This window comes from Ursus arctos, unplaced genomic scaffold (genome assembly GCF_023065955.2).
Source record: "Ursus arctos isolate Adak ecotype North America unplaced genomic scaffold, UrsArc2.0 scaffold_3, whole genome shotgun sequence".
NCBI lineage: Eukaryota > Metazoa > Chordata > Mammalia > Carnivora > Ursidae > Ursus > Ursus arctos.
The window spans coordinates 88,004,809-88,029,768 of record NW_026622985.1 but is presented as its reverse complement, the minus strand read 5'-3'; the positions used below and the strand labels follow the sequence as shown (position 1 = coordinate 88,029,768).

Here is a 24,960-nt window from a genome sequence, read left to right as displayed (position 1 = left end):
GGGGACCGTCACTGGCTCACTCATAGGCCTGTTACAAGGATTCAATTAGCTAATGCATGTAAGTAGTCACAAGACTACCTGACACTTAGTAAACCTTCAATACATGGGAACTATTACAATCACTGGACATGACTTTTGTACACTGTTTTATGAATCCTCTTCTTTGTCATCATTTCAATATAACAAACACACGTCTTAAAAAAGGTTTTTTTTTTTTTTTCACATGTAACAAAAGGTCTCATACCTATTTCCTTTTTCTTATAAGGAGTTTGTTGCTAATGAGGATTCAGTCATATGAAAATCTGTTTTTTCCAACCTTTGTCATCCTATTCAGTTTTCAGAAAAGATTTACAATCCAATCTATAAATCTACATAAATATTAAAAGGTGAAAAAATAGGTGGCTTTCTTACCATTGAATGTTTGCTGTAAGTGAGTAGGCAGAGGTGAGTGGGAAAGTGTTGCTGCATGCTGAGCTCCTGGCTGTAAACCCTTTAGTAAATCTGAGAGAAAAACAGACTTGTCAGTGATCTTCTTCAACCTAAGATTTGAGCCCTCTTAGATAAAAAATGAAAATAGTTTAATTTATCTAATGTAAGTACAGCCCCTGACTTCAGAGTCCTTCTTAAACTAGAGCACATACATTGAAAAATTTATATATATAAATGTATGTGTATGCAAATAACCCAGCAAATACGACTTCCTCTTATTATCACTTTCATTAAGATAGCAATGTGGTATAGATGATTCCTGTAAGAATTGCAAATAAAATCTGATTCCGATAATTTGACTTATAATCGAATGAAATAAACTGCATTTCTCAAAAAACAAAAAAATTCTGTTATCTTCACTAACTCCAAATGGACTACTCTCAATGAGTCTAAATTCATGAGGCTTCCTGTTCTGTCAAACCAGGTAGCCAAGTAACTAAAAGAGCCCCACTTACTCTGAGTTAGGCTATGGTGGAAAGCGGCTGAGGTAGATCCCGAGGTGGTTGTCACTCCAGCTGTGTCCGTTCCAAAGCCAAGTAGCTCCAAGGGAAACTGGAAGGGCATGGTCACTGGAACAAGGCCACCCAGCATCCCAAAAGGAGTCACATTTTGATTTGTTACAGACAAAGGTGATGTCATGAGAGTCAGAGGTGAGGCATTAGCCAATAATGACGCTCCTGCTGTGGACTGCAGAAACCAGGGGTCAAAATACATAAGAAATCAAATCTTTACCCTGAATTGATTTATTTTATTTACTATCCTCACGGGCGCAAGACTGTGTCCTATATCTACTCTAGCAGAAACGTTAGGAGACAGAAAATGAAGACTGAGGTGAAAAATATATTTCTAAGAGCTACCCATATTGGTTGTGGAATTAATTGTCTACTCAGCTCTTCATTGCCGGGTTAAAGTCCTTATTTTAACACCTGTATTAACACTCATTCATTCATTCCTCATCTCAGACTTCCACTTTTCCACTTTTGCTCCTAGCCGCTTGATCTGAACCACTGGTCATTAATTCCATACAATTTCAATCTGGTCTTTGAAAATGCTTGGTAATTTCATTGTTTGTTTTACCATCTTTCCTAATACAACCCATGTGGTTACTGTTCCAGACGATGACTCTCTCAGAGCCTATAACACAATACCCTCTGCTTTCATCATAACGCCTTAAAGAAATGAGGCCATCTGGACGTTCTTCCTCTTTCTTTATCAGTTTTACCTGCCTCTTCTCCAAAACTAACCATCTGATCTATGCCATGAATCCCCCTATGCCAAACTTTCTGGTACAAATATCTAGTATTACACCTTTTTCCAAGTTTCCTTTGCCTTGTCATATACAGAGACCTCATTTTTTTTTTCTTTTTTTTTTTGTTACAACCATAGTTATTCCTGGCTGTTCCTCAACCCCTAGAAACAACCTGACTTATTTGTATTCTTTTGTTAATCAAATTTACTAAAGGACACCCTCCATTCCCCACATTATTTAGTTTCTCCCTAACCTCTGAAGCTGGTTTCCATATTCACTACTTTTCTGAACTTAAAGACTCCTTACAGTAAAAGGTGTTTTAACACCCCTCTATCTGGGCTTTGATGCCATGTGTATGAGAAGTACCATTAAGCTAATTTTATTCTTTGAACAATTTTCTATTCAGCAATGATCTTTTCCCATTTTGACTTTCTTTTCTACATGTACTCATCAACGAACACTGCAATGAAATTGTCTCAGTATCGGATATTACCTATGATAGTTTGTACAACTATGAATTTTCTTTTGTAGTCTTTTCTTACCAATTCTAAGTTTCCCTGGCCAAAAATTTTACAGTTCTAAATTTATTCAAGAAAATTGAATTCTTCGAATATTTTTAGTGAGTAATCAATGTTAACTACTATCAGGTTTATTTTGTGTGCTCACTCCTCTTCCAGTAAACATTATTAATAAAGAGCTGATAATTTTCTTAGTTAATATATGAGAAAAATTTAAGTGATCTTCCCACATATACGCCACAGTACATACATTTCTTACACCTAACAGTCTATGCCACTGCTAAACCAAAAATGAAGAATACCCTCCAGAAGGCTTTGAATCTGGGTTTTTGCACTCCTCCAATAGGCTTCCCTTATCTCCTTTGTTAGCTCTCAAATATATATCCTCATCTCAGTTTCAATCCAGTAAATCTAAAAGATCAGGGAACAATGGCACTCGGATATGGAACACTCATCAACAAATGAACTCAGCAGCTCCTATAATCATGTGACCCCACCCTATATCTCAACTGTTATCATTAATAGTCTCATTCTTTCCCAACACCAGGGCTTGAAATCTTAGTTTGTAGGCATCATAAAAAAACGGACAAGATGAACTCACTGTCAACATACCCATTCTTTTTCTTTCTTTCTTTTTTTAAATCACCATTTTCTCCAACACTTAAGTACAAATCTTCATCACTTTATGCTTGGACTTGGCTACTTTTCTTACTTTCTAGTCTTTCCCTTACTGGCCAACCAAGATACACAAAATGGATACACTGGAAAGAATTACTAAGTTAGAAATAAGGACACTTTGAAGCAATTTGGATAGAAGGGATCCTGCATCAATTTAAGAATTAAAAAGAGTTTTTTAAAAATCATAGTTCTCTTGTAATCTCAAGATGATATGAGGCACACACTCCAAGACCATGTGTCCCAAGTGGAGCCCCCTAGAGAAGAACATTCAATACTGCTAATAAGGAGAACTCAAGCTTTTCTGGAGAAGGCTAACTGAAGTATTAAAAAAGCTGGAAAATGTAAATTAGGGCAACTTCCCAAATTAACTGAGCGATAAAAAATGATACCATGCCATAACTGTGTAACATTTTGTACTTTCAAAAAACTTCCATATCCACTTTTGTTTATAAAACTAAAATGGAACATTAGACTATCTAAATATTACACGGCATTTATAAGTTTCTCTCTCCCTAGAAGACGGAGACCTTTCAAAAGTCGGGTATCCTACTGTTGATGTCATTTGGAAATGTACAGGCGAAGCTGTCACACTGAAACAGACCAACAGTTCAGGAGAATGCTCCATAATCAAAAATACTTTCACGACCCTTATATTTCATTTCCCGGGGAAAATATGAAGGAAAACCATGCTCTTCCTGTGGTGGGCATTCTATATCTAATATATAGATATATAGAGAGATATCATTTTTCAAACCACATTTTATTTTGCTGAGTGCATCTACCCCCCATTCTCTACAACAACCAGAGGGATATTCTGAAATATAAGTCAATGAAGACCCTCCAATGGCTTCCCACTGCACACAGATTAAAACCCCAAGTTCTTATCGTGGCCTGCAAGGTCCTTCATCGCATGGTTGATTTCAGACCTCATCACCCATCCATCTCTCCCTAGTCCAGCCATGCATACCTACACCTCAGGCTCTTTCCTATCTCAGTGTCTTCACACCTTCCATCTCTCCAGCCTGGACTGTTTGTTCCCTCCTATCTCCAAATGACTAGCATGCTTATTCAATTTTCAGCTCAAATGTTATCTCCTGAAAGAGGCTGTCCCCAACTCCCTTATCTATGTTAGCAGCAATCACACTTTATCATATTATTGTTTTAATTTTTCATAGCACTCAACATTTTTTAAAATTTGTTTTATCTTTCTACCTGGAATATATGCTCCATGACGGGCGAGACCTTGAATATGGTGTTTACCTCTCTCCCCAGCACCTAGAAGAGTGCCTGGCACATATTAAACACCTCAGAAACATTTGCTTAAAAAGTGAATTATTTTGGGAATTATAAAGTGGCAAACACAGGATTCATAGAACGTGAGTAAGTTGAAAGGCAAGAAAGAAGAGGAAAGCCTTGGGCAGGAAGTTATTAAACAGAAAGTAGTAATAATCTGAATGATCTGAACCCAGAAAGATTTTAATTTCTGTTAAACTCAGGACCTGTCCTTTTCACTCCGCAAATGAACAGATAGCTGAAGATGTCTTTCAGACAGGAGCTGAATGTTTTGCAGGGACAGATAGGGAATCTCCTTTTAGTGTTAAGAGTGCTAGAGAGACAGGATCTAGAGGCCACGAGGTTTCAATGAGAGGCTATGTTAAAAAAAAACAAAAACAAAAAAGTCAAACCATAGGTTCTCCCAAAGTTACAAACAACCTTATTCAATTACTGACCTTTTCTTCTGTCAAACCAATAAGACAGAACAAAAAGGATCAGATCTGAAGGCAGGAACAATAAGGCCTTCAAATCATAAAGTCATTTCTGAAAGGATGAAAACCAGAAGGAAGTAGTTAACTTTTTGGAAACACAAATTTTGCCATACAGCTTCCCTGCTGACAAATGAATTGGTATGCTAAATATCTAGGTTCTCCTGGGATAAATGATCAAATGGGGGAGGGGTGGGGGGGGGTGGCAGCAGGGCGGGGACAGAACTGAGAGACTCTGGAGATGACAAAGGACAGAGAAAGATTTAACCTTAAATTCAAAGTGAAGGGGGGGAAAAGGCAATTTTTCTTCAGGAAAAAAGCCAAAAACTTAAAATAAGAAAGCAAATGAAATCTTAGTTTACAATTTAGTTCAACAGAGACAATATTTGACATAGTCACGGATTTAACCAAGAGTTGTAATTTTACTCTTTCAGGAGAATGGCAAAGGTATAAACACAGCTAAAAGCTTTATCATGACAAGAAGTTAAGAGATAATAGTAAAATGAGTAAATTGTCTTCCATTCTTAATATTTAAAAACACAGAAAAAGCTATGAGAATTAAAAATAATTAATACTAGGAAGGAGGACCCATGTGGCAGGGAACTGGCATTTCTGTTATAATTCTCTCCTTCACGCAAATTGAAGATTTAGGTCAAACACAGTCAACATTCTAATAAAGGTAATACAAAGAGGAATGTGAACCGACTCCCAGACCTTAGTTATAACTTAAATTTTAACATACAATCCCTAATCAGTGGGGGGTTTTTTCATTTTATTTCTGATAAAAGTAAAATTAAACAGATAAAACATCAGTGAGTCCTAGATTTCAACTAGTAAAGCATCAGTTAATTGAATCTTGTTTTATATTAGAATTCTGGAATAAATGAATCCTTACTAAGCCTACAGTAATGGCAGACTGATGATCTGGGTTTCATGTGCTTATGAATACCAATGCTTAGCTTGTACTGAAGAGCAGAAAACATCTACAAACATACGGTAAAAATTCTTTCATTAGATGTTCCTATTCCACGTCAACAGGAAGCAGTAAAAAGAATACTTTCTGAGACAACACAATTCCACAAATCAACAAAAGTCATGTTTTCAAAAAACATTAGGAACCTAAGAACTAACACATCATAAAATGTTACATATTTTTTAAAAGCTTGTTATGAAGCAGCATATTATGTGAAACCCATTTTCTTGACAAGAATCCAAAAAAGTACCAGGAAAATATAAACAGCGGTGGGATGATGGGGGGGTTTTCTTTTTTGTGTAACTGCCTACAGTGAATACGTATTACTTTTTGGAATGGGGGACAGGGAAGAACAATCTTAAAGAAATCAAACTGGTCATGTGAAGGACGAATCTGACAAGTCTCAGAATACAAGGAATGGCAGAAAGATGTAAACAATGACAGAGAAGATGACATGGAAAGGACAGAGATGAAATATGAGCGATAAAGAGTTCTCAACCCAGGCCAAATGGATCAGAAATGATAATGAAATGCATCCCAGAACAAAATATTCTTGAGCTGAAAAAGCCACCAGGTATAAACTTATAGATAAAACCTAGCCATAATTTGAGAATACTTCAATTTCAAGGAAAAAGAGAAAATCTTACTAGCATTTAGGCAGAGAAAACACAAACAAGGGAACAAAATATTGGAATGGCCTCAGACTTTCCTGTAATCCTCAATACTAAGCAAAGGTCAGCGGAACAGTATTTATAACATTGGAAGGGAGACAGTGACCCAAGAAGTCTATATACTTTAAATGAGACATGACAGAAACTATCTGGTATGCCAGAGCTAAGGCAAAATAGGTTTTGTGTTAGTCTTCTTGAAAAGACTCCCTGAGTGAGGCACACCCACTAACTTTGAGATAAATTTAAATTAAAAACTCACAAATGGGGAAATGGTGGTATAAAAGGATTATCAACAGTAATATAACATAGAGAATTATATATGAGTAACTACAAAATTCATGCAAAATAAAAATTTTATTTGAAAAGACAAATGGCTAAAGGAAAAAAAACCCCATGAATGTATAATCTTGATTAAATAAAAAAAAATCAAAAAGTTGGCAGGAGAAAGGGGACTAGAGAGAGGGAGAAAAGAGACAAGTGAGGGTATGTTACACTCTTAAGTTACTGCTTTGTTCTGGACTTTGACAACGTATCATTTTAAATATGCATTATGTGTTTTTCAAAAATTGCAGAAGTTCGTATGTGCTACTTTACCGGGAAAAAAAAAAAAATTCACATCCCAACAAAAATGTCATCCACCAAGTATCCCCATCACTGTGATATCAACATCAGGAACATCCCTTGGCCATAAGCTGTAATAAGCTATTATGAACCACCTATATACGTGGTTATCTAACGGACTCACAGGAAAGATCACACAATCTTACACTTTATCCCATGAACGTATATAACATACATACCTGCACACTGGCTGTTACCACTGAAGACCCTGAGGCAGAGGATGGTCTATGTGGAGTAGACAACGGTTTAGTAGCACCCTGTGTTCCACTTCCTGTTCCCCCAGAGAGACTAGTCCTATTCGCTCCGCTTGAGTTTAGGTTGCTACCTCTGCTGGCAGGTACATTCACTGCAATTCCACTCAAGCTATTCTTCCCAACAGTTCCAGTGGATGAGGAATTTGTGAGCTTTGAAGGGGCCTGAAGATTTTTTGTGGATGGAAGGCCTGAAGTGCGGTTAGAGGGCAGCAAATTCAAGGTAGGCGACTGTCGGCTGAGGTTTATCCCACTGGGCTGTTTATGGACTGGGTTGTTACCGCTGGAGTGGCTACTCTGGGCTACTAGTGCATTTGGACTGGAAGAGCTTGGGGGTACAGAAGGCTTGGGAGTGGGGTTGGATTTAGAAATAAGTTTAGTTGATACTGAAGGCTTAGCTGACAGAGAGGGCTTGGGTGAGGCAGAAGGCTTAGGTGAGGGCAAGGGTTTAGGAGATGTGGCAGGTTTTGGAGATGCGGCAAGTTTGGGGGATGCAGCCATTGAGAAGGGAGATTTGAAACCCTGCGTGGACATCTGTGACACCATAGCCTTGGCTAAATAGTTACTGGAGGTAGTGGTGCTGGGTACTGTCCTAGAAACCAGGGGGTGGGACCCTTGAGAACCATTTCCAGGTGAGGGAGTAGATAAGGGAAGGCGGTACATAACTGGCTTATCCGAAGTCTTAATAAGCGGGGATGAACAGGCAAGTTGGGGATTATTACTTAATTTCACCACTGGGTTGGTCTGTGATTTACTAATGGTTGCTTGTAATGGAGACACATAGTTTTGTTGGACAGCTGAATGCTGGTGCACCTTTGTTACTTGCGTTAACGAAGAAGCATCCTGGGCCTCTGGTGTTCCCAGAGTATGAGAGGAGGCAGCAACTTGGGCTTGGGAAGAAGAGGACACATGGGTCTGTGAAGAGGAAGAAGCATGAATCTGACTTGACCTCTGCAGTCCTTGTTGAAGCAGCCTGGCTGGCAAAGGTTCCAAGGAAACTTTAGGGTTCTGAATTGAAGAACCAGCAATAAGGCCTGAAGAGATGCCAGTATGAGCTAAATCCTGGGGTTTCTTTGGTACTGGCCCTGTGTGACCAGCAATAAGACTTGATGAATGTGCAGTCTGAGCAGAATCTAGTTTTTTAGGAGCAGCCAGGGGCAACTTACTCATGATACTTGCTAATTTTTCTTCTCTCAGTCCCGGACGAGGTTTTGCAGTTGGCATGCTTATCCGCGAGCCAGCTGGAGGGCCTTTGTTCCCATTGTTGATAACAGCTAAAGCTTCAGAAACAAGATCCAGTGCCGGTGGATGGAAAGAAAGGTCTTCGTCTAGTGAGTCGTCAAGGCAGATCGTCTCCTGGGCTGGCGTAGAGCTAGAGCTGGTCGAGGCCACGGCAGATGTGCTAGAGCTCGTCGAGGGACCGCCAGCTGAAGCCACCAAGGATACAGGGGTTTTCTGGTCCTTTTTGGGACTACACTCCTAGCATAAACAGCATTATATTGGAACAAATTAAAGGATTAATAAACAATTACTGAGTATTAGTTTTTAAAGGACTAAGAATTTCTCACAATGATTAAAATTCTACTGGAAATCTTTAGACTGAAAAAACCAAAATAGTTCTGAAGATAGAGCTCTTGACTGAACTGTCCTCAGAAGCCAAAGCATCTGATACATTGCACACAGCTGCCATACCTTAGTAAGCTCTTCTAAGAAGACTTAAGAGCAAGCCAAAGGAACATTCATTTACTAGTCGCATTATTGGTGAAACCCTCCCTCACCCACCCACCTGCATCAGATCTTCAGATACTATTCCAAATCCACCTGTTCAGGGACTATTCTCTTTTTATTTTCCCTGTACCTAGGAGAAATTGTGCCTTTATCCTAAGACTCTACCCTTCTTCTGTAGTATGGTTTGCTAGGATACTGACCCTCTTTTTCTGCTCCCTTGTATTTCTGCCTCTGTATGCCCTGTCCTATAGCCACCCATAGCCAGTACATAGAGAAATGTACATAGAGTGGTACATCAAACTGGAATTCAATCCAAGCATACTTAAATTATGTCTTCTATTCATTATGGTCATTTGTAATTTATTCAACAAATATTTACTAAATGTCTACTATGAGCAAGGCACTGTACACTAGGAAAACAAGGTTATGGGAATTAAAATTCTGAATACCTAAGAGAATTGTGCCTTTTAAAAAAAATTGTTTCTTAAAATTCAAGGGAGAGAAAAAAGAATTAGAACACAGTTTAAAATATTCAGAAAGCAAAAGAATTAAAAAGTAACCGTTTCAGGGTGCCTGGGACTAATGTACCGGTTGGGCTTCCCACTCTTGGTTTCGGCTCAGGTCCTGATCTCAGGGTGCTGAGATCAGGCCTGCGTGGGGCTCCGAGCTCAGAGCAGAGCTCTCCCTCTCTCTGCCCCTCCCCTCCATCGTGTGTGCTCTCTCTCAAATAAACAAACAAATATCTTTAAAAAAAAAAAAAGCTGTTTCCCTTAAAAGGGAAATACAAAGTATTTGACTCATGTCATTTTTAAGATTAAGAAGAAATTAAACTATTACATAAAAAGCACTTCAAAGTTTTTTTGATTAGTTTCTTATAAACAAACCCAAATAAACCTAAACCCAAAGTCTTGAATTACACATCATTTACAACCACAGCACTTACCTTCACCATAGTGGGGAAAGAATGGAGAGGAAATGTCTTTACCATCACCTTCTAAGGTATTACAGTAAAGAAGCTGTTAAGAAGGCTGTTAAACTCTAACTCCCGCAGCAATTTTTCTAAGCTGTTATTCTAAAAGCCCTGATTGAAAACTCCACTGCCTCTCAAAATTCTGTAGTTTAATTGCATTAAGGTCAAATTGTCTGTTAAGATGAATGGGTAATACAGATGAGACACGTTTGCTTTGGCATGATTAGTGAAAATACCATTTTTATATAAAAAAAAGTACAGAAACTGAGGGTGGGGGAATGTATTGGAATAATAATGGTAGCATTACCAATATAAAACTGCTTTTTAAAGCAACTTTTTTTTAAAGAATAAACTGGTTTCATTTTTTACTTACTGTTTACTTACTTACCTATTTATTTATTTATTTATTTAAAGTTCTAGGCCCAATGTGGGGCTTGAACTCACAACCCTGAGATCAAGAATCATATCCTCTTCTCACTGAGCCAGCCAAGTGCCCCTAAATTAATTTTTTCTTTTAGAAGGATGTTAATCCACCCATCAGAATACTATATAAATTTATACTAGCAGAGATAATTGTCCAGGGTATATATTTGAGTCTAAAATGCAGGTCATCCCATTTATAAAATGCTATTTCAATCTGAATAAATGAACAGCTGTTTGGATGGATTGAAGGAACGGTGGTAAGGACAGAGATCCAGAAGAAGGGGATGGTGGGTGTGTACCAGAAAGGAAGAGCTTTTTTTCCTGGATACTTTTACTTTTCTCCTTCTTACTTTTCCGTATTTGCATTTTCTACTGTACTTCCTTATATTACCTTTATAACTAGGTAGTTGAGGGGTGGTAGGGTAGGAAAAACACAAATCAGCAATATAGTTTTTCCATTTGGGGAAAAGGAAACAGTAACTTAATCACAAAGACAAAAACAAAATAGGTAATTCCCCTATACCATCCTTGTCATTATTAGAATTCTGATAAATTTAATCATATGCTTGAATAAATGTATCAAAATTTAACCAACACTTTATGGCGAGTATTAGGAGTTTAAAAAAAGTGTCAAAGCAAAACATGAACTCAACAGATGTGATGAAATACTGGCTCAATATTATCTGGATTAGAAGACAAATGACGTAGGAAAGAAAAAGAGAACTATTTACCCTGTATTCAAAGAGCGTCTAATACCTAAAGTTAAGAAGGCCACAGAGTAACAAATACTGACCTTCTGGCCATAGTCTCTTAAACCGAGAAACTCATCTATTCAGAGAGATGAAGGCTATGGGGAAAGTCTAAAACCTAAAGGGTGTGGGCTTTCTTTACAATTTTACTTTCAAGTAATTACAATTTTCACTTCTATAGGTTACACGTGGTTCTTTTTCAACTCTGCTTTGTCTATTTTGGTATTTTTTATCCCTTCTTCTCCTTCTTTAAATATTAAACAAGTTGAATTCCTTTATGTTCTAAACCCGATAAATCCATCACTTGCCCTTCTCAGGGACCCAATTCTGTCGGATGTTTCTGCTGACTCTCACTTATAGTAACTTATTTCCTTACGTATTCTGTGTTTTCACATTTTTAAGCTCATGTTTGATACAGTATATGTCTGGTAAGCCTTTGGGGCCTGGGATAAAACTGCATTATTCCAGAAAGAATTTGATTTGCCATTTGCCCTGGGTTAATAACTAATCTAATACCTTTAAGTTATTTTCAAAGCTTAAGGATTTCCCAGATCTTATAGGCAGTGTAAATTAAACTCCTAAACCAGGGAAAATTCCCAGGAAGGACTTCCTTCCCCTAATCTAGAACTCAGGCCAAGACACCCAAGTTTCTTAATCTTTCTGCTGCTGAGTGGATTTCTTTTCTAGTCCTTTCTTTTACTAAAGATGTTATCCTTTGAAAGTCCCAGGTTTATGCAGAGTTTCAGTCTAATTCCTAACCTATTTAAGGCTAAGAAACCCCTATATGCTGTGGTCTGAGAAGAAATTAAAAAATAAACCATAAAGTGATGGATGAAAATCAGCAAATGCACCAAAAGGCAACCAAAGTTTCAGTGACAGACTAACACTCTGGCAGCTGCTTCTTTGTTTTGGGCTTTAGGGATTTCTCAATCTCAACTATGTTTTAAAGGATATTTGTTCCATTTTACAGAATACTTCTTATATTAGGTTAAATCTTACAATTTAATTCTTTGAAATACATTGGTTCTAGGATTTTTACAAAGTTTAAAAACACTCTTCTTAAAAGTATGGTACCTATCCACCTATGCCAAATAAATATATCCTTTGCATCTTAAGAATGTATTTCGACATTCCCCAATTATGACTAATTAAAGATTTGGTTCAATACTTACCTTCACTTTGGGTTTAGGTGCAGGAATCACCTTTTTCTTTGCCCTAAGACAAAAGATACAAAAGGAGAACATTTCAGTAGCAGTTAGGTTGCCATTAGGAAATTATAACATAATCTTGTCATTACATGGGTAAGTAACTTCTTACGCTATTTGGAAAACTCTATGAAGGAAGGAACTACATGTAAGTGCTCAGTTTATATGTGAATATATAGTAATATTTCCTCCAATTTCGATCAATAGGAAGAAAGGCCAAACCATTAGTGAAATATCAACTGTAGATAAAGGTTTTTAAAAAAATTAAATGTAAATACTCAAAATTTAAAAAAAAAAAACAAACCTCAAGATAGGGTACCAAAGCTGCCTAAGGAGATTCACTTCAAAGAACTGCTAAGAATTTATAATTATTTATAAGAAAACAGAACCTCAAGAAACTTTCAGCTCAAACCATAATTTGAGGAGAACCATTGCCAACAAGTTGTAAATGAGATATCCTTTTAAAAACAAAACAAATCCTTGTTTTTTAAAAAAAACTATTTTAGTATAAAAATTCAAATAAAAAATGTCAAAATGACAGGAAAAAAGGCAAGAAAAATGCTATGGAATCTTGAGACCTTTCGGAACCAGTGTGAAAAAGTTTGAAGACTAAAAAAATCTTATGGGTTCCATAATAAAAGTACTCAAATGTCTATTGAATAATTAAAGGGTTAACAAGCCAAAATTCCTCACAGTGAGTATTTCTACTTCACTCAGTTGAAATGTCATCCATTAAATTAACAAATATCTTGATTAAAACTGTCAATCTACAACTTCATTAAGGCAACAGTCATTTTCAAAATTTTTTGGATAAAAACCACTGGGGCAAAAGATGTCCAGGCCCACATATCCACAGATTCCACTTTCTTTTTTTTTTTTTCTTTTTTTTTTTTGAAGATTTTATTTATTTATTTGACAGAGAGAGAGAGACAGCCAGCGAGAGAGGGAACACAAGCAGGGGGAGTGGGAGAGGAAGAAGCAGGCTCCCAGCAGAGGAGTCTGACGCGGGGCTCAATCCCAGGATCCCGGGATCATGCCCTGAGCTGAAGGCACCCCTCCACTTTCTGATACAAAACACAAGTTAGTCATAAAGCTACTAAAAAAAAAAAAAAAAAAAACACCTGGGGAACCTCTTCCCTATGTAAACATCTACTTTAGGTTTAAAGGAATTATTTATACCTGAATTGTAACACATATGTGATTTTATAACTATGGGGAAATTAAAGGCCAGAAATATTACTGGCACCAATACATATGTATCGCCTGTCCCAGGGTAACTAAACCACCAGCAATAAACAAGAGCAAGAAAGCAAGAACTGAAAACCACAACCAGCTCAATGCAACTCTGACAGTATACTAACAAAGTATCCTTCCTAAGAGTTGTACAAATTTCCATTATAACTGTATACAAGAAGACGGAGAGTTTTGTAAGGCTACCCAGTTGTTAACCAGATCTCTAAGAATACTGAATTACAGTGAACCATAAATTCTCAGTAACTTGCTAATTAATATTTTATTAACTATTACTATACTTCTGTGCTACAGAGAAATAGCCCTAAGTTGTAGGTGAAAATGAAATTCTTGAAGTCGACCAGTATTCACCCAAAAAATATAACCACAAAAACCCCAGCATTTTACTACTGCCCATCAGGTTAAGAGACCTTTTTTTAGTAATCACATCACTAAGGAATACCCCATTTTGAAGAGAAGGGAAGGAAATGAAGAATAGGTTAATTTTGTGGAATAAAACACTCTGTGAGACAAGGTAGGGTAGGTATGTATACGAAACCATCTTGGAATGCACAAGGCTATAGGTTAGCTACGCTGATGGTCGCTAAGAGGGAAAGAAAAAGGACACCAAAGAACTGGAGGGAAGAAGGCCCAGGGACAAAGGAAACCATCTTACATGGCTCCTAACTACCAAATCTCAGGCCAGCACACATTCAGGTTTTTGGAGACTAGCCTGAGAACTATTTAACAGATAAATGTGTTCCCAGGTCTACACAAACAGTAAAAATGATTTTTTTTTAAAAGGCAGTAGTAAAATGAGAGATTGTCTAAATGTATGTTTAAGTACTATTTCACCTAGCATTTAATAAATAGCACTTTTGTTTACTAAAGCACATAATGTGAACAAAAATAAATGAAGAAATCTAGAGTCTGTTTTACTCACGGAGCAGAAGTAAGATGATTATGTACACTCCGGCTTTCCTTAAAAAGCATTCTGCAAAAGTTAAAAAGACATGATTATTTTTGTGTAACAGATAATGATAGCCACTTTCTCGTTTTAGTTGCATGGTTTTCAACAGTCTATTACTTGCTTATTTATCAAATGAAAGTTACTATGGCACAGAGTAAATTCGATAATCTATTTTATGGCGAGTTTCACAGCACATTTATTTATTTAAATCTTTAACAGATCAACAGGTGTTAAGACAGAACACTTTAGGATGACAGAGATAGCCAAGTCTATTAATTTTAACATTCTTAACTCTTTAAACTTTAAACTGGGCTACTCTTAATTTTTGAGATACCACTCTACATTGACTATTTTCAACAGAACCTAGGGTTGGGATCTCTTTTTCTACACTCTTTTGTATTCAGTTCCTTATCTTCACGATACCCATGTGAAGCTCCCCTCCCAAAGTTCACAACCATCTTCTCCTCCTCCCATTTCTCTATGAGCGAATTCAGGTGCAAAATAGAAAAACTGGTTGGCAAAAAAAAAACCAAAACAAAACAAAAAACACCCTTTATGTGTATCTGTGTATCTCCATGTCCACGTGACTAACTGCTTTGTCTTTTAAGTGCTTGAAGTTTTCAAGGCAGAGATCATCTGAGATGACTAGGTTCTTAGCAAAATGAATGTCATAGGTGTGTGTGTGTGTGTATATATATATATGTATCTTTAATAAGAGCGATAATAAGAAAGTAAAGTAAAATCTAGGATGTCACATTTCTTACCTTGCCTGCATCCAGCCCTTAGGCCACAATGGTTTCACCTCTGTCTCCATAAAGGATTTAAGATAATCCTCAGCGGACTGGCTTTTATTTGGCTCTAACTCATAGCATCCCAATTTGATCTCAACAAGGTTACATAACAAAGTTCTAAACAGATTAAAAATATATATTTATATATAAATCTGACTGCAAAATTGTGGAAAATTAAGCTTGAAACAGATTTTTTTAAAAGCACATAAATCTGACAGCAATAATAAAGATTATCTTAAGAATTCAGAAGATGACATGAAGATAAATCATTTCTAACACACATCACTCATTGCATGGCAGCCAAATCCCCAATATGAAACAATTTCCTTTGATACCTTTCATCTAGGCACCAAAGACTGAAAGGGATAGTCCTATAGCCGAACTTTCAACTTAGGGTACAGAAATACTGGTAAAAAAGATGACTGATTACACAAGTATATGGAGTACTTCACCTTCTGAAACCAGTATGACTTACTTACTTATTAGAAGATCAGCTTATAAAAAGTAGGATATAAAATAAAAGTGAGAGCACTCTAAGAATATCAGGATCAAATCAATATTCCTTTGAATGAATTTTTCCTACATACTAATCTTTGGTTGCTTCCAATCTACTCTTCCATTTACTGTATATTCTTTTTATTAGAAACCTTAGTTCTGCATTATCTATTTGGTTAAAAGTGAAGCCTTTGGTTAAATTTTACCTGATGGTGTCATTCCAGTGGAATTTCTTTCTTGGTCCTATGACACGTTTCCCTGGTTTCTCATCATCATCTTCCTCGGATCCATTTTTTTCTCGTTCTTCATCTGTTTGCAGCCTAAAAATGAAAAAGATTTCATGAAGCAGAGTTTTTGTTTGTTTGTTTGTTTTTTAAAGATTTTATTTATTTGTCAGAGAAAGAGAGAGAGCATGCGCACACAAGCAGGGGGAGCAGCAGGCAGAACAGACATGGGGAGAAGTAGCCTCCCCGCTGAGCAAGGGGCCCGACCCGGGACTCGATCCCAGGACCCTGGGATCATGACCTGAGCCGAAGGCAGTACCTTAACTGACTGAGCGACCCAGATGCCCCATGAAGCAGAGTTTTAACCCAACAGTGCCCATGATATGCTCCAGAGACACTTGTTAAATTGCTTGACTGAATGTTAACTCAAAAGGGAAAGTAAATGGGAATTCTACCTTTATACATAACACTTTGAAATGCGCTATAAATTGGTTTGGTAAATAAGATCTTCAAATTGTAACATAAGGCTATGAATACTTATCTTTCAGTTCAGAAAATATTTGTGTCCAACTTCAGTCAGTCAAATTGGTTGATGTGTGAAAGGTCTGACCAGTGCCAGCTCTTGCTTTGATCACAGCCATACACTAAATCAAGAGACCTTTTGCTTTTGACACCAAAGCAATTGAATATTGTGTCATTTAGAAAATACTCGACTACACCATTTCAGTGGTATACGCGGATTTTTACTTGGTGATAATGTCTACAACATAAGACCAATCCTTAAGAGCTAAAAATATTTCTCAAATGCAAAAGCCGGTCCAAATAGAAGAGGTACATACTTGGCACACTTAGCTTGACTACGAGCTTGGCAGTCCTCCTGGTATTTAAATAGCTGTTCAGGCATCACGTTACTAACAGCCAGTTTCAGTTTTTGCAGAGGTTCTCTTAAACGATCATCCTGAGGAAAAAATATACTAAAAGTTTTTTAAAACATATTTACAATAATTAAAGCAGATCCACAAAAGACACTGATTATGGATCTGAAATGTAAACATATATTTTTAAAATGTAAACATATTTAAATGTGGACATTTCTTTTACCACACTGACTTTTCATAATACACACTGGATATAAAAGTAGGATGACCATACTTCCTAGGCAGCCAACGAGAATCCCAGTTTTTGCTTGTTACCCCAGCATAATTAATAGTGTTCCTTACATTTAAAAAAGAAAAAAAAATTTTTTTTATTTGAGTTTAACTGACACACAATGTATTCCTTTACATTCTTAAAAACACCCTGGCCAACAAATTATATGGACACTTTAAGATTAAATAAAGAAGAAAATCTACACTGTGCAGACTACTACTGATTGATCCCCATTATGATGGGGAACCAGTACCACAAGAGGAGATACTGCTTTTCTACACTGGAACATAGGATTTGGTCTGGGTGACTACCAACAGGATGCTGACATCCTACTCTTTCCTTTATTGTTACTAATTGCGACTTATGATGCAAGTAAAAATGCAAAGTCAAGGCCAAAGAGAAAGAGGAAAATTGAAGACTCTTACTATTTTCATACATACCAATTAATAAATATTACTATACATATGACGGTGTGTGCTATAAAAATTCCATTAAAAAATGTGAACATCTAAATATCATGGTTCATAGATGATCACTTCTTAATTATGTAGCTGAGACTGTCTGGGAACAACCCAAATATCCATCAACAGTAAAATGAATAAATTAATTGGGATATATTTATAGAATGGAACACTGCACACACTGTACAGCAAATGTACTCCAAAAATGGAGCTCACAACATGCAAAGACACAGATAAATCTGAGGTACATAATGTTCAGTGTAAAAAAGCAAGCTGCAGATGAAAAGTATGGAGACAGTATGACTCCATTTATACAAAGCTCAAGAATGCAAATCAAACGATATAATATTTAGGGATTAAAAGTGTACATGATAAAACCATATAAAGAAAAGCAAGGGCTAAGATAAACATCTTCTTCTATAGCATACAGGGATATTAAATAACTTCAAACATCAAATCTGAAATGTTCCTTAGAAAATATCTTATAATGTATAAAAAGTTGCTCTCCTGCCTCTAGATCCTTTTTTACTGGTACCCATTTCTGTCATCTGAATATATGGTGGTAAGCTCCAACTGTCAATGTCTGAAGGAGCCCTCAGGCACAGACACAAAATCTGTGACCTCATGTAAATTTTATTTATTTCACTGCTTTCAACTGAGAAAAAATTCTCAATTAAAAAAAATTTTTTTTTGAGAGAAAGAAAGTGTGTGTGTGTGCACACATGTGGGGAGTTGGGGAGAGGCAGAGGGAAAGGGAGAAAGAGAATCTCAAGCAGGTTCCATGCCCAGTGCAGAGCCCGACAAAGGGCTCAATCTCACAACCCTGATCCCTAAATAAGCCAAAACCAAGAGTCAGAACTGTTTTATTAACAGTAGTGTAATACCTACAATAAATAATTCTATGTCTCTCAGATCACATAACTAGTGGTCCAGGGCACCACATTCATTCCCCATTAGAGCCATGGGGGGCCTTGGACAACCATGTTATGCTATGTGACTCCCAACCTCTGGCCAGAAAAATCTTGGTTGACCCAAGATAGTATAATCAGATTTTCTGACCCAAGAACTTGGATTGGGATGAGAGGGCTAAGTCAGTCTGTGTGTGTGTCTTTTCCATAATATAAAACCTTGAGAATAAAGTAATCTTATTTTCAGATGCACATAAAAGGATAAAAATGAGACATGGGGAGATGGGTAGAGAAAAACAAGAGTTAAACCAAATTATCAGTTCCCATCCCTTCCTGGCAATATTTTTAATATCATGAAATACCTTTATTAATAGAAAAAATATATATCCTCTTTTGTCTTAAACAGCACTTAAGTCCTTTTTCATTACTTGCAAGTTATAAATATTTTAAAAATATATAATCAAATAAATCATTAAGGGAAGAGTAATCAGGACAGTGAAGGTACTAAAAACCATATTACATGAAGTGAAGAAGGGGACATAGTACAGACTTTCAAAAACATTTCTGAAAGCTGTGAAGGTGACAAATGATTAGATTTATGAATGGACTCAAAGGCAGAATTAGGACCAATGGGGTGGAAAGCCCCTGGATTTGTCTCAGGGCATGGAAGAATTTTCTGATATTACGATGAAATATGTTTCTGACCAATGGAAGCATTCAAACTTGGATAATTACTTAGTGGGGTTGTAGGGGAGGAGAATCGAACAAAATATGGATGATTACACCAAAAAATCTCTAAGTTTACATGTAATCCTGTGATTCTTTCCCATGGTTTGTGTAATGGAGGTATGAACCTATCTGCATAGACCCACTTCAGTAATAAAAAAACTGAGTTATAAATCTTCAGATATTTGTGGAGGGCAAAGCTGTGTCAGCTGTGGAACTGAAGTTAATTTACCAATCGAGCAATCTATGCCTTAGAAAACATTCTCATCTAGACTTACCAACTGTTGAAAAGTTTTTTTGAAGAGATCCAATGTGCCTTTGATAACTCCTATAGTTATTCAATACATACAATAAGACTACAAAGCAACTAATATGCAAAAGCCCCAAATAGAAACCAGTATCTTTACAGGTGACAGGGCCTCAGATATGGATTATCATTCCTCGTCTTACCTGGACATTGAGATGTAACTTCTTTAGACGTTTTACCAGTGTTTCTTTATTGCATGGCACAAAAGCTTCAAGATGGGAGTAGACACCACTACGAATGACAGGGCCTAGTTCCTGTAGCTGTAACTCAATGCTGAACAAAAACAACAACAATTAAATAGTATAGAATTCCTTTTAGGCACCAACACAACCAAGGAGGCAAAGGCAGTGACTCCTCTCTCGTTTTATCTTTCCATGATTTCCTAGACAGTATTTTTCAAGGAGAAAATATAGAGAGAATTTATATAACCATAAATAAACTGGTGAATAATTTTTTTTTAAAGATTTTATTTATTTATTCGACAGAGATAGAGACAGCCAGTGAGAGAGGGAACACAAGCAGGGGGAGTGGGAGAGGAAGAAACAGGCTCATAGCGGAGGAGCCTGACGTGGGGCTCGATCCCAGAACGCTGGGATCACGCCCTGAGCCGAAGGCAGACACCTAACCGCTGTGCCACCCAGGCACCCCTGGTGAATAATTTTTTGATGAACAGGGGCAAAGTCTACATTTTTGGGTAAAGCACAGGAACTCTATTATTAACCAAAAGCTCATTTCCTCAGAGGGATATTCATATCCTTTCTCCCCCAATGCAATTGCTAAGCTAGAGAGTTACATAGTTTCAGTGAGTATAGAATATTTTTTCCTCAGAGGTGTTTGAAAAAATTGCAGATTTGGAAGAGGTGAAGCCCTTCTGGCTACACATACAGACTGTTTCATCCATCTTTGTCTCCCTTATTGTGCCTTCATTGCACAAACTATTCCAATTCTTCAGTTCCTGTTTCCATTTGTAAATTAGTTTTTTAGACCAAAAATAAATCGTTAAATAGGTATTTAACTTAATATTTAAAAAAAAAAAGGAAAAGAGTTTTAACAGCTGCCATATTCTCAGCCAGACAAGTCTACTAATAAATAACTGAGGTTTCTTCCAAGATGGAAGACACTAAATCTGGCAGCTGCTATTGTAGAAGGATAGGAACAGATGTTAATTTGAAGGCCAAGACCAAACTGGGGCTCTTGGCAACAAACTATGTTCAAATCATCACATTCTATTATAGGAGAAGGTGCAGATAGATTTAATAAATAATTTTCACAAATATAAGATGAAGCCAAAGATTCAATTAACAGCTTTTGGGGAAGAAAAGAAACACTCCCCATATCAAATATATACCTCACTTATAAGATACACTGCAATTTCAGAAACAACAAAATGTAGAAAACTATGCTCTTAGCACTGGCAATAAAAATCCTTGGTATTAGAGAAGTCAGACATGTATATAAATGGAGAAATGTTTAGAATCTATAAGAACCAGAAGGTCAAATGCAGAGGATCATATGGGAAACAATCACTATTGTCATGAGTTTTGTGTATAAACATCTGGTTAAATAATATTATGTGTGGATCTTTATTAAAAGTCTATAGACTCTGGGCAGGAGGCTTTCTAGGCTTGCCCTGTTATTAAAGATTGGTTGAGGCTGAAAATAAAATAGAAACGCTAAGTAGTAAGAGATTCCAAGTAAGAACAGAGTGACTCCATGACATACTTCTAAAAATCAGTGGTTTCCAAAGAGGGAGGAAACTCAAAAACACAAAGAGCTGACTCCCTGCTCCTAAGCCAATACTAAGTAAAAATTAGAGAAACATCTTAATCCTAAAGGTTAAGGATCATATCAGTCTATCACAGATATATACAAATTCCTACCTCACACATTTAATTTTTTTTCCCTAAGAATTCCAATCTTCTAAGGCCTAAGAAGTACCTAAAACACATGGTAACGAAAAGTCTGAATTTCAGTTATTTTCACATTTCAGAGAAATAAAGCTTCCCCTAAAGCAACAAACGTTCCCTGAGCCTGCCTCCTTCTATCCACCAGGTTCTTTTGCTTCTCCAAGTGAAGTCTACCCCCAGAGCAGATATCCATGCATGAAAATTACAATGGGTGGCTCTCAAACCTCTGATAATAAATTATGACCATGCAATCACTACAGGTTCTAAATGGATAAAAATATACTGGGACCATCTGCTGATAATGCATTAGACGACAAACACCGGGTTTTGTGAGTAAATAAGCTTGAAACCCACTATTATAGTCCTATCTTTACAAGGCTCTCATTTGCCTCTGAAGCAGCCTCCAAGAAACACAACGTAGGAATCCCTCGCTGAAGCAATGGTCAACTTTATAAACAAGATTCTTCTGGCTCAGGAATACTTAGTCTTACCTGTATTTTCACAGAATTCTAGAAACAAGTCATTTCCCCACAGTTGATACATGACATATCTTCCTATACCATCAACTACCTCTTTTTATTTTTTTTATTTATTATTTTTTTAAAGTAAGCTCTACACCCAATGTGGGGCTTGAACTCATGACCCCGAGATCAAGAGTCACATGCTCTACCCACTGAGCCAACCAGGCACCTTTCTCCCTCTTTTTAAAAAACAGAATATAGGGGCACCTGGGTAGTTCAATTGATTAAGTGTCTGCCTTCAGCTCGCGTCATGATCTCAGGATCCTGGGTTAGAGCTCCATGTTGGGATCCCTGCTCAGTGAGAAGTCTGCTTGTCCCTCTCCCTCTGTCCCTCCCCCTGCACTCATGCCCTGTCTCTCAAATAAATACGCAAAATCTTAAAAAAAAAAAAAAACCCAGAATATACATCTCATTCAATCAGTGTGAAAACACTAGTAAAAGAAAAATGACTAAGTCCAAGTGAATTCTGGAATCTTCCTGATTTCCTGAATTTTTCCTCAAGTATTCCAGATATCTCACCAATACTGTCCACATAACAGAACCACTGGAAACTAGTAAGTGAAGAAAGACTCAGGGAGCAGTAACCCAAGCGCAAAACCCAAAATAGCTCTTATTTTATAGCAAGAATTCAAAAGCCTGCTGATGTGTTGACTGATGATACACAAGAGGGATGTAAATCCCTCCTGTCCCTAAACAACTTTAGAGCATTTGCTGAACACAACTCAGGTTGGATTGGGATCACAGGCAAAGAGTATCAAGGCTTTGTTAGCAATGTATGCCCGAGGGAAAGGAGGAAATAGGGGAAGAGACCAAGCTGGCAAGTTGTATATTTGCTGAACCAAGTCAAATTCAATTAAGCAAAAAGAAAAAGTGTTCCTATTCCAACAAACTCACGACCTCTTTCTGCCCAGCATAAGGAAGCAGTGGTGAGGCAGAGCCAATACACCTGGATAATTTCATAGGAATTTACTACCCAAAATAATCATGTACCATGTGTCCTTAGATTAACTCAGTCCAGAGAAACAAGGGATGTTTGTTTAGGAAAGTAGAAACAGAGGCCAGGGGCATAAATAAGTGATTAAAATGGAAAAAATTAAACTCTGAACACTACGACTTTACAGAACTGGAAGCACACTCTGTGAAATAAAAAATAGACGGGTTCCAACAAAACTAGAGGATTTAAAGTAGACATAGGGAGGATTAAGGAAAGTCTGTCGGTGGGGCGAGGGTGCCTAGCTGGCTCAGCTGGAGGAGCACGCAACTCTTGATTTCAGGGTCATGAGTTCAAGCCTCACATTGGGAATGGGGCCTACTTTTAAATAAATACATTTAAAAATAAAAACTTTTTTTTTAAAGTGGGGAGGGGCAACTGGCCAGCTCAGTCAGTAGAGCACGTGACTCTTGATTTTGGGGTCATGAGTTTGATCCCCATGCTGGGTGTAGAGATCACTTAAAAAAAAAAAAAAAAAAAAAAAAAGCTTAAAAACAAAAACAAAAAAAAAGAGAGAAGCCTGTTAATGGAATGCTGATATTCTGCTTATCTGAGATGGTATGTCCCAAGGATGGTCCTTTCTTTCTCTCAGGGGAGAAAAAGCCAGTCCCTCTTTACAGAAGAGTAAAATTAAAAAGCACTGTCTCAGTCATAGGAAAAGGACCTGATCCAGTAAACTTAGGCTCTCGAGCAGAAAGAAAAAGCAGCCAGGCAGATTCCTGATTAGGGAATCTGGGACAGCTCTGGTGAGTAATGGTTACACTGTTTATTGAATCTGGGGTGTAAAAGGAGCTGAAGCAGGCAGGAAGCATTTGCCTCGCTTCCAGGCAGACAGAACCAACCTGAAAATCCCTGGCAAAAAATAAAGAATAGGAACAAGAAACTCCGCTGTCCCCATACCAGTAGCATACTAGTTCATATGTTTCATGGGTCCACAGGGGACCAAAAAGATTTTTAAGTACTCCGGAGAAAGAGAGACTGCACTTAACTAAAACAGTTATCAAGGGGAAAAAAACAAAAAAAGAAAATAGTTATCAAAGCAAACCAAGCCATCATCCTTTGTATCTTATGGGAAACTACCTCCCAATACATATTTAAAAGACAGGACTCACACACAGTATTGGAAACACTGCTTGTTTCTTTGTATATAATACTACCAAGCCACCAAGAGCAGGCACACATTATTTCCGTGTGAAAGGAGTAAAATCTGCTGCTTTCTCCAGGATTGCTTCTTTTACCCACTTCTGCTTACAGCCAAATATACACTTCACTTCTAAAACCAATGGTCAAAATTTACAAGCCAACAGGTTTACAAGGACAGTTTGCTAGATCACAATCTTAGAACCTGCAGCTTCCTTAGTAGTCAGCTAAGAGTAAAAACTGTCACTAATTTAAATACAATCTGTATCCCATCTCAGCCTTCAGCCTCCCCTTCCCATTCTTCCTTATGTCTTCTCCACACTGCCTCTCTCCCACCTCACAACCAGAATTTCTTCATTGAACTATACTTTCCATTTGGCTATAAATGTTTGTATGAATTATAATTAACCTTGCTAGACACCAGTGGAATTATTTTTCCCAAATCTGAATGAAAATAGAAGGAAAATTATACCAAATTTAATATGAATACTCAGAGCTGTTCCAGAAAGACATTTTCATATAAAGTGACAAAAAAATACATTTAAATCTAAAATAATATTCAACTTGTAAAGTTGTAACCAACTATATGTTTAAATGAGTTCTTACAGTTTTTTTTTATTTTTATTTTTTAAAGATTTTATTTATTTATTCGACAGAGATAGAGACAGCCAGCGAGAGAGGGAACACAAGCAGGGGGAGTGGGAGAGGAAGAAGCAGGCTCACAACGGAGGAGCCTGATGTGGGGTTCGATCCCATAACGCCGGGATCACGCCCTGAGCCGAAGGCAGACGCTTAACCGCTGTGCCACCCAGGCACCCCATGAGTTCTTAAAGTTTAAATAACTTTTTAGAT

At 37.2% G+C, this 24,960-nt stretch overlaps 1 protein-coding gene across 4 annotated transcripts in view; it reads right to left on the bottom strand.

Moving 5' to 3' along the window:
• UBN2 (ubinuclein 2) overlaps nucleotides 1-24,960 on the bottom strand; it is a 75,610-nt gene that overhangs the window by 12,179 nt on the left and 38,471 nt on the right. For 3 of the 4 annotated variants that reach the window (XM_026511869.4, XM_026511881.4, XM_026511875.4), the window contains 9 exons: nucleotides 19,693-19,822; nucleotides 16,838-16,956; nucleotides 15,981-16,094; nucleotides 15,253-15,396; nucleotides 14,462-14,512; nucleotides 12,256-12,298; nucleotides 7,142-8,692; nucleotides 945-1,176; nucleotides 412-501 (listed from right to left, as the gene is read on the bottom strand). In XM_026511869.4, the coding sequence (XP_026367654.2) occupies nucleotides 412-501; nucleotides 945-1,176; nucleotides 7,142-8,692; nucleotides 12,256-12,298; nucleotides 14,462-14,512; nucleotides 15,253-15,396; nucleotides 15,981-16,094; nucleotides 16,838-16,956; nucleotides 19,693-19,822 (2,474 nt within the window). The remainder of the gene's footprint in view (nucleotides 1-411; nucleotides 502-944; nucleotides 1,177-7,141; nucleotides 8,693-12,255; nucleotides 12,299-14,461; nucleotides 14,513-15,252; nucleotides 15,397-15,980; nucleotides 16,095-16,837; nucleotides 16,957-19,692; nucleotides 19,823-24,960) is intronic. The other variant, XM_044388643.3, reaches the window with a different exon arrangement.